General features: G+C 41.7%; 2 protein-coding genes across 3 annotated transcripts; one reads left to right on the top strand and one right to left on the bottom strand.

Annotated features, from left to right (window-relative positions):
• Positions 1-1,422: 1,422 nt before the first annotated feature.
• On the top strand, positions 1,423-8,579 carry klhl36 (kelch-like family member 36). Its single transcript, XM_038705118.1, is given in 10 exon segments — positions 1,423-1,638; positions 2,035-2,118; positions 2,958-3,152; positions 3,434-3,556; positions 3,681-3,902; positions 4,071-4,376; positions 5,155-5,274; positions 5,276-5,383; positions 5,914-6,071; positions 6,538-8,579. Coding segments are annotated over 9 exon segments (1,848 nt in total). The 5' UTR covers positions 1,423-1,638; positions 2,035-2,058; the 3' UTR covers positions 7,094-8,579.
• A 71-nt stretch (positions 8,580-8,650) lies between these two features.
• Positions 8,651-15,029, bottom strand: zgc:56622 (uncharacterized protein LOC326033 homolog). 2 transcript variants are annotated; one of them, XM_038705120.1, is made up of 10 exons: positions 14,748-15,029; positions 13,520-13,666; positions 13,130-13,246; positions 12,345-12,422; positions 11,782-11,898; positions 10,957-11,069; positions 10,008-10,095; positions 9,856-9,939; positions 9,029-9,111; positions 8,651-8,946 (listed from the first exon to the last, which is right to left on the bottom strand). In XM_038705120.1, exons 1-10 carry the CDS (start codon positions 14,835-14,837, stop codon positions 8,913-8,915), a joined length of 951 nt encoding a protein of 316 aa, XP_038561048.1. In that variant the 5' UTR covers positions 14,838-15,029; the 3' UTR covers positions 8,651-8,912. The 2 variants fall into 2 exon arrangements, with proteins under 2 accessions (XP_038561048.1, XP_038561047.1); XM_038705119.1 differs by having other exon boundaries at positions 13,520-13,696; positions 14,748-15,025.
• Between the last annotated feature and the right edge of the window lie 211 nt (positions 15,030-15,240).

Raw genomic sequence — 15,240 nt, 5'->3', positions numbered from 1 at the left:
CATCACAAAACGAGTGTGGCTACTTCACACTTAAACACAATACAAATTGTACAGGCTTCAACAACACGTTTGTCTGCCAGCCAGGAGGGGGGTTGCCTGTATATGTAGGCTATAGGAAGGACAGCATCGAGGTCAAAGGTCACTTATCTCCTGCTGGTAGTCCACTCTGTTGACTGACACTGATGAGGGCCGATCAAGAGGAAGACCACCACTTACCCCCCTGGCCTCTGTCGCTCTGGGTTCTGCATCACCCCGCGCCACCTGCTGGTCCACCAGCAGCCCAACACACCCTCATAGCTAAATAGTGTCCATCACTGTGGTGTTAGGTGTTCATGGTAAAGATTTATCAACAGTGAACATAAAAGGAAAACATTAGGACCATTTTATTTTTTCAAAAATAACAAGCATTTCAATATATTTATCTTCAGTTGTTTTATCTTTTGGGCACATATGAGACTTTTTTTTATCTCTGTTTCAATGTCTATGTAATAGTTACTTAAATGTGCCTCTAATGGTTTCCATGATTTATACAGACCTCTGTCAGCCTCTAGTTTATGGTCACTCTCTCGGGATTTAGTTGAGATTTGACCCAAATTTAGATTCTTTAGCTTTACATGTTCGACCAGTTGAATTTCTTTGTTAAGAGACTGACAAATATTAATAGCACAGTTTTCTATTCCAGTTGTTCCACATCCACAGAGCACTGATTACTCAGGGGGCCTTTTATACAATGGAGTTTTGTTCTGCTATACCGAGCCAAACAGATTCAAAATTGAGCAACTCTTTTAGAATTTGGGCTCCACTACGGTGGAACGAGCTCCGCATCGACATCAGGAAACTGTACACATCTCACCTGTTCACACTGCACCTCGGGGAACATTTAAGTTGGCCTAGTTTTACAGGATAATACAAAACACATTACCTTCAAAACGTCCGGTGACATTTCCAGCCTTGAACATTCTCCCACATGACTGGTCGTGATTGGTCCATTAGCCGCTCATTACTTCCTGGATGTGTTCATTTAAAGTAAGCCAGAGCGTTAGCTAGAGCCAATCACAACATCGGGCTGAATGACTTGGGCTTCAAAATAAAATGACAAAAGAAGGGGTGATGACATAAACAGGCTGTGAGTAACTTAGTGTCCTTTCATTACAGTCATCAAAACAATCACGTGCTATTGCTGCAGTTTGTTAAATAATGTGTTGTAACAATTGTCAAACCTTTACAAGCCTTAAATAATTTGTTTGGAGGTTACACAAAATGGCTAATAAGAAGCTATCCCACCGTCAGGATTTGAGGTAGGTTAAATGTGACCGCCTATATTTTCATTTTTACTCATTATCGTTCCTGGAATATTTTACTTTGCTGTGGTTTTTAGAGTCATCCCAGAAATTAATTTGTTTTGAAAACCTAAACCGGAAGTGTGTTTGTTTACGCAGGGCTAGCGGCGAAGTGCTACTTTGTGCAGTCGCTTCTGTTCTCTAAGAGCTGAGGATATACAGGAAAATGTCTGTGTAAGAAGAGACTGTGTTAAAAGAGACCGTGTGAAGAAGCGGCCCGGTTTTGTGTCGTCGTTGAAGCCTCGCATGTTGATTGTTTCCTCCAAAAAGAGCGGTAACAAGAGATGCTGCTAACTGTGTAACTAGATGCCTTCCAACATTCGTCCAGTGATATAAACAGTTTATAACAATGACAGCTCTCTAGGCTTTAAATCAGAAAGTGACCATTATTAACATTGTCACTGTGTGTGTGTGTGTGTGTGTGTGTGTGTGTGTGTGTGAGAGAGAGCGAGAGAGAGAGAGAGAGAGAGAATAGGGGGACCAAATATTTTAGATGAAGACAGTAGTTCTAAGTCTGGTACCATGTACTAACTTAAAATATATAACTTTCCTGGTTCTACTTCTGAGATGGAAGGTTGATAAGAACTTTGATTAGGATACAATAAGGGTTTAGTGAAATATTTAAAAGTATTGTAATACCAGTGTGTGTGTCTGTGTGTGTGTGTGTGTGTGTGTGTGTGTGTGTGTCCCTTAGATCATGGTTGCCTGAGGGGACATAATGGACAATGGCCAACTGAGCCGCGTGTGTCGGCCCCAGCGGATCAGTGAATCGTCCAAGGTCAGTGTTTGTGTGGACTGAACACAGAGTTGAGCCAAACAGTCAGACTCTGACACACACATATAAATACAAACAAGAAGGGAGCGGCACAGCAGCGAGGTGAACACCACCGTGAAGATAACTCTCAGGGAGGACGTTCGCTTTTGCTGAGGCAGGACAGTGTTTCATTTCAAGAGGTCACAATAGACATGACAGGGAATAGTCTTATCAACACTGAGTAACCCTCTCTACATGTTACTTTTTAATTATGTAGTGCAGTTTAAAACTGGTTAGAACAGATTTACCAGCTGCTATGTCAAATCTACTGAATAATTTTCATTTCTTTTGGGCAACAGTCTGTCTAAAGGCACCCCCACCCTCAAGCAAGAATAAAGACCTGCACCACCTGCAAGGCTGTTATTGTTACATATTTAAAAAATACAGGTTCCAAACAGCTAGGGGCCGTCAACTAGCATAACACACACAGTCACTTGAGTAACCAGTTACAGAGCAGAACAGTCTGCACACTAATTAATTTGCTTCTGCTGTTTACGTCTCTTGTTGTCTGTCTCAGATGTGTAGACAGCTGGCTAGCTACGTTAATATTAGCTACTCGGCTACATCGCAGGGACAAACTAAAGGAAGATTTGTCAAATTGCACCTGTTCCAACATGTGTCTCCAAACCAAGAAGTCAGATCAGTGTGCAGAGCATTTCTTCAGTCTGTCCCTCTCCTAAATGAAACCGATAAATTCACTAGAAGAAAGTCTGAGCCACCTGGAGTCAGGAGACACCTGGAATCACAAAATTGCCCTCCCAAGACCTTTAGAAAGCAGCCATTGTGTTGTGATGTGTTGGCAGGTGTTCCACTGGGTGGGTCATGCGGTGGAGCTGTTGCAGGGCCTCAATGAGCAGCGGCAGCACAGACAGTTCTGTGATGTGGTTCTGGTGGCCGACGACCAGCGGGTCCCCGCTCACCGAGCACTGCTGGCCATCTCCAGCCCGTACTTCCACGCTATGTTTACCTTGGGCATGAGGGAGGAACGCCAGGAGGAGGTACATAGGATGCTGCAAAGAAAGCTTTATACACAGGGACAATCTGGGAATTGTAGATCATTTGAACAATGGGAGGCTTTGTTTCTTCGTCTCCCTTCCTCATTCTGTGTTTTCTTTAAATTATTTTCCTAATAAATGCAGTCCTCTAGTCTCAATCTACATCTATATTATTAATAGTAATGTCACTAAGATAACTCATGCTGTGAGAAATGCTTAGTTGGATGGTGTCCACGGACATTATCATATGTCCAACTCACTCATTGTCCTCTTGCTGTGTGCAGGTGGAGCTGGTTGGGATGTCCTACATCGGTCTGAACGCTGTAGTGGACTTCCTGTACAGTGGAGAGCTGCCATTGGATGGAGGAAACATTGACTATGTGCTGGAAGCTGCCCACCTTCTGCAGGTAAGAAACGGGGCACTCTCTGCTCAACACATGATGTTAAATGGATAGAACAGGCTACCTGCAGCTCAACAGTGCATCATACTACACTGCATGTACTCAAGTTTTAAAAGCTGCTGTTGTTCAGGTGTGGCGAGCGGTGGATTTCTGCTGTCAGTACCTGGAGAGGGAGGTGAGTGAGGAGAACTACCTGTACCTGCAGGAGCTGGCTCTGCTCTACAGTCTGGAGCGACTCGACGCCTTCATCGACCACTTCATCCTCACACACTTTGCTACACTCTCTTTCACCCCAGATTTCATTCGCGACATTCCTCTACACAAACTCACCTCCTACCTCTCCAGTGGCCAGGTAAATACTCGTGCGTTGTTTGACCGAAAGTTACTCTTGACCGTGGAAACAGCAGTTAACAATACAACCCCCCCGCAACACAAAATAGAAATCCATATCATGTTTGGGGGAAAGGGCTTAGATGTTGACCCCCGTAATTAATATCTGAGCTTCTGGCTTCATCATCAGGTTCAGCATGAGAGCGAGGAGGCGCTTCTGCAGGCCACCCTGCAGTGGCTCAGCCAGACTCCCGAGCGGACCTCCCACGCCAGAGAGCTCCTCACACACATCCGCTTCCCTCTGATGCCGGTGGGGGACCTTGTGGGCCGGGTGGTGCCGGCGGTGCGGGCCTTGCTGCCGGAAGAGGCCGGCTGCGAGGCCCTGGTGGAGGAAGCTCTGGAGTACCACGCCAGGCCCAGCGCCCAGCCGCTCCTGCAAACAGCACGCACCACGCTGAGGGAAGGAGCAGAGCGGCTGCTACTGATTGGAGGAGAGGTACAGAGGGGTGATGTATCACTCTGATGATGACTTCATTTTTAGAGATGGCAAAATCAAATGTAGCCACTGACAGTAGTTGTTCAGTATTTAATGTGATATGAGTCCACACAGTTTACTGTTAAATGAAAAAGTGTCATTCTCTTGACATTTGTCAGAATTTGTTTTGCTACAAAATTAGTTCATAGAATATTTTCTCTCAATTCTATAGAAGAAAGGTTTTCTTTCACAGCATTTTGTGTCGTGTGTCGACCTCATGTGCTGAATACATAAGCACTTGAGACTTGTGTCAGACAGACAGTCACAAAAATGAAGACTTGTGTACTGGATCTTGGCTTGACTAATGAGGGACTTGATTTAACTGAGACTTGATTCCCTAAAGACCTGACTTGACATGAGACAAAAAATATTTTAGGTCTCAAGTTTTGACCTGGTAATATCTTGTGACTATAAAAAATAAACAAAACAGGCCTCATGTCTTTGCTTATGAAGACCTTTTGACTTGGACTTGTCCCTAAGTACTTGACATGAGGCAATCAGAAGTTCTGAGATGTGAGAATGTTGCTTGACTTGGACTTGTTCTTGAAAACTTGTGACGTGACTTGGACTAGCTGTAAAACACGTGGCTTGAATTGAACTTGTACTTAACAATTTGGAACTTGACTTTAAATTTGGAGTTTGCTCTAAAAGACTCTGCACTCGTTGCTGACCCGAGAATTAGCTCAGCTGGAGCCGAAGCTCATTAGATTCCTGTAACCTCCTCTCTTTACTTCTCGAGGTGTCAGAACGTGGCGAGGAGCTGAGCGCCAATGTTTGCCGGCTGGACGGTGAAACAGGAAGCTGGGAGGTGGAAACTGAGCTGCCGGCCCAGCGGAGCCACCACTGCCTGGCGGTGCTGGGGGGGCTTCATCTTCGCTGCTGGCGGCAGCTCGTCCAGGGACAACGGTGGAGATGCTGCCTGTAACCTGCTGTATAGATACGACCCCCGCGACAACCAGTGGACCAGGGTACCACAGAGCTGGTTCCATTCTCCTACTTTTTAGTTGACAAATGAAATGTGCACTGTAAATAAACAGTAAATACCCAGAACATCATCTCAACTCAAGCACAAAGAAAAGAAAACTCCCCACCTTCCAGCTGCCATTATTATTTCTCACTTCCTGTTTAGAGTTGTTGTCAGCTAAGTAGTATGGGTGGGAATCACCAGAGGCCCCACGATATGATATTAGTATGATGCTTATGTCACGATACGATATAGTCACGATACTTATGTCACGATACGATATTATAACGATACTTATGTCATACATATACACATAACATATTGCAATATATTATCTTTTTTCCAACTTCAATTGATTTTATTTTATTATTATTATAGTACCAATATACATATACAGTTTATATAATAAAAGATCGATACTTGACCTCCGTGTATTGACACAAAATTGCCATGGAAAATATCTCAATACTATGCTGTATCGATCCCCCCCCCTACTAAGTAGCCCAGACACAGTGACAGTCTGATGTTTTCCAGGGTTCTCCAATGAACCAGCAGCGAGTGGATTTTTACCTGGGGGTAGTGGGAGAGTGCCTGATCGCCGTGGGTGGAAGGAATGACACCGGAGCTTTGTCCTCTGTGGAGGTTTACTGTCCCGCTGAGGACTGCTGGTCCTACGTGGCAGGACTGCCCAGGTAGGAACACATGTTACTACTGGGTCTGCTGTTTGAGTGATTGCCATGAAATTTGGTGGAGACATTTCTGGCCCACTGAGAATGTATCCTCATGGATGATTTTGGTAGCTACCTGACTTTTTCAAATAGCACTGCCAACTTAACACCGTCCAACACTTTGGTTAAAGCTGCATGCATCAGTATTTTAATGTAAACAATCACCCATCTCTGCAGTGCCTGGAGCTCTACTAAGAGTTCCAGCTCACTGATTTGGTTTGGGTTGGTCCACTCCACCTGCACAGATCTCCTTCTCTCCAGCTTCAGCCTTACTGCTTCTGTGCGTTCATGAAACGTTAGCTGTCAGATTTATGCTCTAATCTAATCCTCAGCTTTTTGATTCTTTGTCATAGTTGTTGAATTACAGATAACGATGTGAAGTTTTCTTGTACAGTTCTACATTAGAACTTTTAAATTCTGTCTTTCGTAGGTTAACTTATGGCCATGCTGGGACGGTCCACCGTGGCATAGTCTACATCTCAGGCGGTCATGACTATCAGATCGGCCCATACCGCAGAGATGTCCTGAGTTATGATCCATCACGGGACTGTGATGTGTGGGTGGAACGCCAGGCCATGTCTCTGGCCCGGGGCTGGCACTGCATGGCCTCGCTTAACCACCTCATCTACGCGATTGGGGGTAGCGATGACCACGAAGACACCACAGAGCGCTTCGACATCCTGCAGGTGGAGTCCTACGACCCACGCAGTGGCCAGTGGACTCGGGTGGCACCGCTGCTGCTGCCCAACAGTGAGGCCGGGCTTGCAGTCTGGGCAGGGAGGATCTACGTGCTTGGGGGCTACAGCTGGGAGAGTATGGCATTTTCCAGAGCCACTCAGGTGTACACCCCTGACAAGGACTCATGGTCCAGAGGTCCAGACCTGCCAAAACGCATTGCAGGGGCCTCAGCATGTGTGTGCACTGTGAAGCCTTCACCATCATCACCCTCACCGGAGAACAAGAAGATGGGACAAGGGGTGAAATGAATATCACACCCCACATAAAAACAGTAGTATTTCTGATACAAAATCTTTAATAGAAGTATCAGAATCACTTTCTCACAAAGGACACTGCAGTATCACAACAAGGGAGAGGAGTTGACAAAAACTACACCATATGATGGACACTCTTTGTACCACATTTGCATTCACAGTTAGATATTCTCTGAAGAGAGAAACCATTTTTGTATCCTTGGTACAGTCAATGCAAAAATATGCTTTGACATTCAGGTGTCTCTGTCTTTTTAAAGTCAGGAAGTGAGAGCTTGAAAAAGTTCAAAGGCTGGGTGGCGGGTTAATATTAAGTGTAAAACTGCAAGATGAGTTGTACTCTTGCACTCTAGTCTGCAAAAAGCTACCCGGAAGGTCGACGTAAAATTGGGTATACCAGCAGATTCTTTTATACGATGCTGATTATTTGGAGCTACGAAAGGAGTTCACTGCAGGGTCTTTATTACACATACACATAACAAGACAGCATGGAGCAACACAATTTTTACAGTTAACTAGCAGTCATCCTTATACATTATTAAATACTAAATGTTTCCCTTGTTTTGTTTAAACCAGGAGCCAATTATCATACAAGGGTCCACACATAATGGGTGGAACCACTGATTGTGATTTTTCAAATTTCGAGAGGCATGCTCCAGGTCTAAGTACCAGCTGCAGTTGTGTAATACTAACCCCTGCCATAACTCATCCACCGTTGACTAGGCACTAACCAGCTCTGAGGAATAACTAACCAGCTGCTTTACACTGCAAGAACAGTGCTTTATTTCCATGTCTTCTGCATGGATGGTATGTGGTTGAGGATTCTGACTTGTGGCCTGGCACATGCAGCTTTAACTATGTTTTTGCATGATATCATGTACTATGAACCCTTTGAGCACATTAAAACTGATTTTTAAAGTCTTGCTTTAAAACGAGTCAGCTGGAGGCATGAAAAAGTCAGCTGGAGACAACGTTTTTAAACCCACTCATGGAGCCTACATTAGCTTAATTAGCAAGCTAGCTACAGCTGATGAAATCAGCAGGTGACAGTTGTCAGTACAGCCAGCAAATAGTCAGTGACTCTGTCAGGTATTGGGTCAGGTGACCACTATGGTTTACACATTCCTAAAATCATCAGCCAAGTCCCTCAGAAACCTCATTCCTACTCTAAGGTCAGTCTGCCTTGCAGGACTAAAAGCGGTAGAATTGACATAATCCATAAAATATTGTAACCACTGCCTCTGGAGTACAAAACTACATAAATTTAAGTGATTATTTATGTGTCGTATTATAAGTTGATGGACAGATTTAAACGCATCTGCAGATAGCCTCGTCACACAAGCACAAATTCTCACAGAGAAATTGTTACATGCTTTATCTAGGTCCATCCAGCAAAGCCTACCTTCCCACATTTACAGAGTGTATGTAAAGAAATTATTATGTGCTTCTTACTGTGAATTGTAATAAAATGTGTGATTCAGAATTATTTGTTGGACTGTGTGTTTGTAAGTCTCAACTTTGTCACATTGTCAAATTAAAATAATAGTCCAGTGATGTGTAAACCTACAGTATTTTATTCACAACAGGAAAACATTAGAAAAGTAAGCGTATCAGTTTTCTGATTAGAAATTAGAAAAGAGCTTATCAGCGCCCTGATATTTGTTGGTCACATTTATTGCATTTATATTTGAATCTTCTTCAGTCTTCAGATTTGTCCTCACCTTCAAATTCCATCATCATTAGTTAAACAATACTGTAGATTGACTGAATGTAGCTGGTCTGGTTGATGTCTTTTCTCTCCAGTCTCCTGGCAGCCTCATACAAAGGGGTAGTACGGATGAGACTTGATTCTAAAAAACAGAAAAACGATCATCACTGTGAAAAAAGCAGCACAGTACAGACTATTATTACAATGGCTGTGTGTTTGCTTACTCGTCAAGTATGCAGGCCTTCCACCCTCGGTCCAGGCCTCTCAGTGCTCTCATGTCTTCTTCAGTCAGACTGAAGTCAAAGATCTGCACCAAACACCAACAGATTTTGACAGCTGGGTTTTATAGACAACTATATAGATGCTAACAGTCCTAGAAAAATAGTGTTTTGTTATTCCTGCAGTACAATGAATAAACCCTCTTTCAGCCCATTGTTTTGGTTTTATGGACAACTTTACTGTTTTTGTTCAGTCTCATCAACTTGTTTCCAGCCAGCTGTTTACAGTTAACAAAGCATGGATGAACCCACTGTACCTGCCCAGCACCAAATGCCAGAGAGCAACTAGCTGGTAACCTGGGGATTATTTAGCTGCTAAAGAGACAGATATTTTTCTGGTGGTGGAGCAATGTGAATATTGGACTTACATTCAGCAGGTGGACGGAAAGATGAATGTTGCTCCACGTCTGCTGGCTCTACTGCTGTAAACCCTTTTTTTGCTACAACATTCTCATATCCACATTAGAAGCTGGTAATGTATCAGTGTTTTTCAGGTTGTTCTGCTCCCTTTCAAGTAGCAAAAATTGAATCAATGCCGTTTAAAATATATACATGTTTTTTATTTTGAAAAAAACTGAATTTGATGTGAACTCTGAGCTGTGTTGCACCACAGCTGCATGTAGGAGGAAGCAACTAAATAAAGAAAACATCCACAATCACAACACACTTCTACTACAAAGCAAAGTGAGCGCTTAAGAAAGAAGGCAACTCGTAGGAGTGAGCCTCAGAGATTCAAACAGTACATGGATAAAAAGTAGAAAGGGAAGTTTTACCTTGGTGTTTTCTAGGATGTGATGAGGCTTGTCACTCTTAGGGATGACTGAAATACCCTGCTGCACATGGTACCTCAGCAACACCTGGGAGAACAACACTGTTACTAACAAAAGAAAACACACACATATACAATACACACACTCACACGGACCTGTGCGGGGCTGTGTCTGTGCTTCTTGGCTATATCTGTTATGACTGGGTCCTCCAGGAGCTTATGGGGATCAGTGTCTCCTCTGAGCCTAAAGTAGACAAGATGAAGAAGACCAGAGTGTTTCATTCATAAGAATCAGTAGGCTCAATGAGTAATTACAGTACATTTCTATCCCACTTCTTACTCCATATTTCACTAGACTGATGCTACATCAGTGTGCTTCAGAAACATCCTCCAGTTTGTCCATAAGAAGAAACTGAAACTGTTAGAGCTCCTCTCAGGATCCACATCTGGATATACTTTGATCAATTAAGAGTTCGGGGTCAAAGCAGTTTCAGTGAGAAAGGAAGTAGAAAAATCGACTGTACAGGCAGTTTTACTTTACGTGTTGGCATGATTTTGCTGCAGGAAGCTGTTCAATGTCAATGACACAATGACAAACAATTCATTTTGTTATTAAATACAAAAAGTTAAATAATTGTCATTTTAATATATATATTTTTCATTTAATTATGACAGTAAATGCATACATGAAAAGAAAATGCATTTTACAATGTTTGTTGTATTACACTTGTGTTTTTTTAATCTTCCATACTGCTTGATAGAGCAGCAATTGGGCAGATAGCAATTCAACAGCAGATGAAAAACTGTGCTATTTCTCTAAACTCTCTTAACTGGTGGGAATATGACAAAGGGTTAGGATGACAGATAATATTATGTTCAATTCCTGAGTCATCCTGCTTGCTTAGAAGCTCTGTTTGGTTGTAACTTTGATGTATGAACCAACACAAAGTAGATCCAATTAATGTGTCCTCTATGGATCAGAAAATTACCTCTGAGCATGAACACACCTAACTTAATGATTTCAACAGAAGCATCCATGCGCATGATTCATTTTTAATGATCAGTCTGAGTCAGTGGAGTAGGTGAGTGATGCTAAGCGTCTTACATTTCTGGGGGTCTCTCAGGGGAGCCAAAGGGGCTGTAGGCAGTCAGGGCGATGTTCTTGGATTTACAGAACTCTATCATCTCTGTCTGCACCAGGTAGGGATGGAGCTCCACCTATGGATGATGTAACACCAAAGAAAAGGTGAGCAAATTTGGATGCTGGTCTGGACAGAGCGTGCTAAGTTTATGAACGTGGATTTAAAGTCTGATGCTGAGCAGGACCAAAATTTAGTTCCAGGAAGTTCCCCCTACATAACAGTGTAAATAAAAGCATAACTTGTGATACGTTACATGAAATTTCGACATGCTAGTTGCACCACTGTATAATAGAGATTAATCTCATCACATAGTTACATTACATGAACACGTCATTCGTCAACATCATGTGATGTCACCACAAGTTAGCGCTATGTTGTGTATAGCAGTAGTGATGTCATGGTAACATAGAGGTCATTTATGAGTTAATTATTTGTTACATCTTATAATATCACATAAGATCTGATATGTTTCTTCACCAACATAACATTAGATATTTTCTACTAAAAGATCATTTATGCAAATAAATAAATTATGGTTTGACTTGTGACAGATAGCCTACTCATTTCCCCAGTTTACCAGTCTTTTTCCACATTCTGTTGTCTAACAAAGGCAAGACAAAAATCTTAAAGTGAGATCTATGGGGCAGGCCATCAGTTAATCACGACAACCGACCTGAGGTCGGACCACTTGCTTGCACAGTAAATGAAAGTTTGGCCTATGGGTCTGTACGTGAACATCAACAGACTTTCTCCTGCTTATGTCAATGAAGGAGCTAAATGTGCAGGACCTGATTGACAGCAGGGGGCACCCTGCACAGAGCGAGAAGTCTCTCCAGCTGCAGGATGTTGAAATTGGACACACCAATGCTCTTCACCTTCCCAGAGGCTTGCAGGGCTTCCATCCCCTGCAAACACAACAACAGAGAGCAGCAGTCACACCTCAATGATCCACTAAAAGACTAATGTGGTTTAACTGAAACTATTCTAAATCTCTTTCCCATGCCAGGTGGATGAAGTTTTCTTTGATTTATAAGGAGAAAATTAAATTAACTTTGAGGGAGAAAACTGCTTAGAGTTTAGAAAAGTTTAGGAAAAAAAAAATTGTTTTCTGTTTCTCTGTAACTTGCATAAGAAACTGAAGTGACTGTAAGATATTGTGAATGAATTTATAGAGCTGCATTTATGTAAAAAAAAAAATGTATGCGCATATCTGTGTAGTTTCCATTTCATTTTGATGTTGATATCACTATTTATGCATACATTTTTAGTTTTAAAATTTAAAGCTGGTGGGGCAGGTGAGCTGTGTTGGTGCCAGCGAACACGCAAACAGAGAGAGTACATGTGTTCTTACCCTCCATACATCTATGTAGTCTACATCAGAGGTCAGCGTCTTTCCATCCATCTTCGGGAAAATCTCATCACCCATTTTCTAAGAAGAAATTTAGAGGTTACAGTCAAACAAATGCTCGTAGGCAAAGATACAGCAGGTGTCCTTTTCCAAACATTTATAATTGCTTAGCTCTTTTCATGGACACATACAAACAAGTTTAAAAAACATATATATATATATATATATATATATATATATATATATATATATATATATATATATACATAAATTAATCCAAACCTGCATTAAGTTACATTATTGATATTGGCAATTAAAATTAATTAATATTCTAATTAATACATTTAAACCAGTTGCTCATAGGGACATACGCACTTAGAATTAACAAAGGATGTAGTTTTCACTTCTTTTAGCTATTTTTTCTCTGGCCTGGTCTGTTTTGTCCCCATTTCTAGTCATTTCTGGTGAGCTCTGATAAACCCACTGGACACTATATGACACAGCAGTGACTAGCTCCTGAATATATGATATTTTTCTATACATCAGTATACTTAACATTTTGTAGGAGCTGGTGGAAACCAATACATTTATCAATGTATGTGTTAAGTGGATAGAAACACAACTGCAATGGGACGGCAGTTTTGCTCTTTGTCAGCAATTGTTGGCTAACATGTGAAGCCATAACAATGTGATTAACCATTCATAAAAATAATTTCTTAGCCTGGGATAAGGGCAGAATATGGGGTGGAAACATTTGAATCCTGCCACAATATTTTGTTACACTCAACCTTTAGGCCAACAGGGAAATGCACAAGGTAAAGATCCAGGTAGTCCAGCTGGAGATCATTCAGGGACTTATTGAGGCACACAGGGATGTCCTCCGGGGCATGATGGGTACTCCACAGCTATAAAAAAAAAAAAAAGGTACAGGAGGGTTATCTGCAAAATTAAATATAACACACAGTATGAAAATACATGCATAAAATATTCTTAGGGTACATTTTTTGTTTTTGGTAACTCTTGTTGGAATGGGTGTGACAGGTGTTTTTTCCTATCCATTTGCAATTCAAAAGAACAAAATATGTCAGGTCTATAAACTAAACAGATGTAATTCCCCCTCCTCGTGTTGCAAATAATTGCCCTGTCCTGCTGTAACACCTGTTCCCCTCAGCACCCACCTTACTGACAATGAACATGTCCTGGCGCCTGATGATGCCCTGCTGCATCTTGGAGCGCAGAGCTTTGCCGATTTCAACCTCATTCTTGTAGCAGTAAGCTGTGTCTATGTGACGGTAGCCAGCTGCAATGGCAGCCTCTACTGCACCCTGGAATGAGGTGTGGGGAAGTTTGGAGGACTGCAACAAGTACAAGTAAAATATTTTATGTGAGCTTTAGAAATGCTTCTAGGGACAGAGCTAAGCTAGCTAATTCCTGGTACTTCCAGTCTTTGTGCTAAGTTAAGCTAACCAGCTCTGGATTCTTGCTCCATAGTTATTGCTCAGATAAGAGTAGTTTCAATCTTCCTATCTAACTCTCGACAAGAAAGAAAATAATCTTATTTTTTAAATGTTAAAGTATTCCTTCCACAAGGGCACTCAGAGAGTACAGACCCTCACCAAGGCCAATGGTCTATATACAGTATCTCCTAAAAGTGAGTACACCCCTCACATTTTTGTAAATATTTGATTATATTTTTACATGTGACAACCCTGAAGAAATTACACTTTGCTACAATGTACTGGCAACAAAAGTGAGTACACCCCTGAGTGAAATGTTGCCAGCAGTTTAGACATTAATGGTTGTGTAATGTGTAATTTTGAGGGGACAGCATATTTACACTGTTATACAAGCTGTACACTCACTACTTTACATTGTAGCAAAGTGTCATTTCTTCAGTGTTGTCACATGAAAAGATTTAATCAAATATTTACTAAAATGTGAGGGAAGTACTCACTTTTGGGAGATACTGTATGTGTGGATATGTTTTCAAAACTATTAGAATTACATTATGTCAAAATATGGTTGTCCCATGAGCTGAAACCTCATCATCTCAGTTCACAATTGACCTATCTTGCAAAGTTAATGAAAGTAAAAAATCTTCTGACAGACAAACAACAACATCAAAAACATAACATCCTTGACAGAGGTAATGAAGGACCAAAGATCAGTATGCAGGAAGTCCCTTGCCATTTGAACTGGCAGGACGAATAATTTGCAAATCAATCAAAGTCCATAATTTTCAATCGCCTCCCTAGACAGATTACATTCAGAAAATACTCTATTACCTAAAATGCATGTATCTGTAAAGCATCAGAACATTTCTCTTTAACAGTATACAAGATAAGAAATTGATAAGAACTGGATTCTTTACAATAAAGCTTGTATAGGAATGAATGTTGAGGCTACCTTCCATGTCCCCAGACCCAAAACTGGCATGCGTGTGCCATCATTCAGCTCTATGGTCCTGGCCACCTGTGTGTCCTCAATGGAGTACATTTAACCACTGCAGGAGAAAAACAAAATGAGAACGTCAGCACACACTTCCCCGCCGACTGCAACTGCTGAGTCAACGTCCTTCCTTTTTCTTTGCTGATCTAACTTCTCTGTTTCATGTGCTTCTTTCCTTCTCTCTCTCCTTTTTCTTCCCCTCTCGCTATTTTTATCTGTTCTTCCTGCTTTATCAGTGCCAGTAGTTAATTATTGGACAACACCAAAGTACTTCACTACCATGAAGTATTTATGTGTATACAGGTGAGGAGGAGCATGTTGCAAAGGTCACTCTTCTTGTAGGGGTGGCAGTGCACACATGTATAAACACACACACAGGCAGGGCCACATTATAAGACAAATCTGCTGTAATATTTCCAGTTCAACATTAGATGGTGATATTGTATCACTG

Source organism: Micropterus salmoides, unplaced genomic scaffold, assembly GCF_014851395.1.
Source record: "Micropterus salmoides isolate LMB-PRFRI ecotype aquatic unplaced genomic scaffold, ASM1485139v1 Ms_hic_scaffold_8, whole genome shotgun sequence".
NCBI classification, from domain to species: domain Eukaryota; kingdom Metazoa; phylum Chordata; class Actinopteri; order Centrarchiformes; family Centrarchidae; genus Micropterus; species Micropterus salmoides.
Note: the sequence above shows the minus strand (reverse complement) of the source record. Positions and strands in the feature narration are given on the sequence as shown.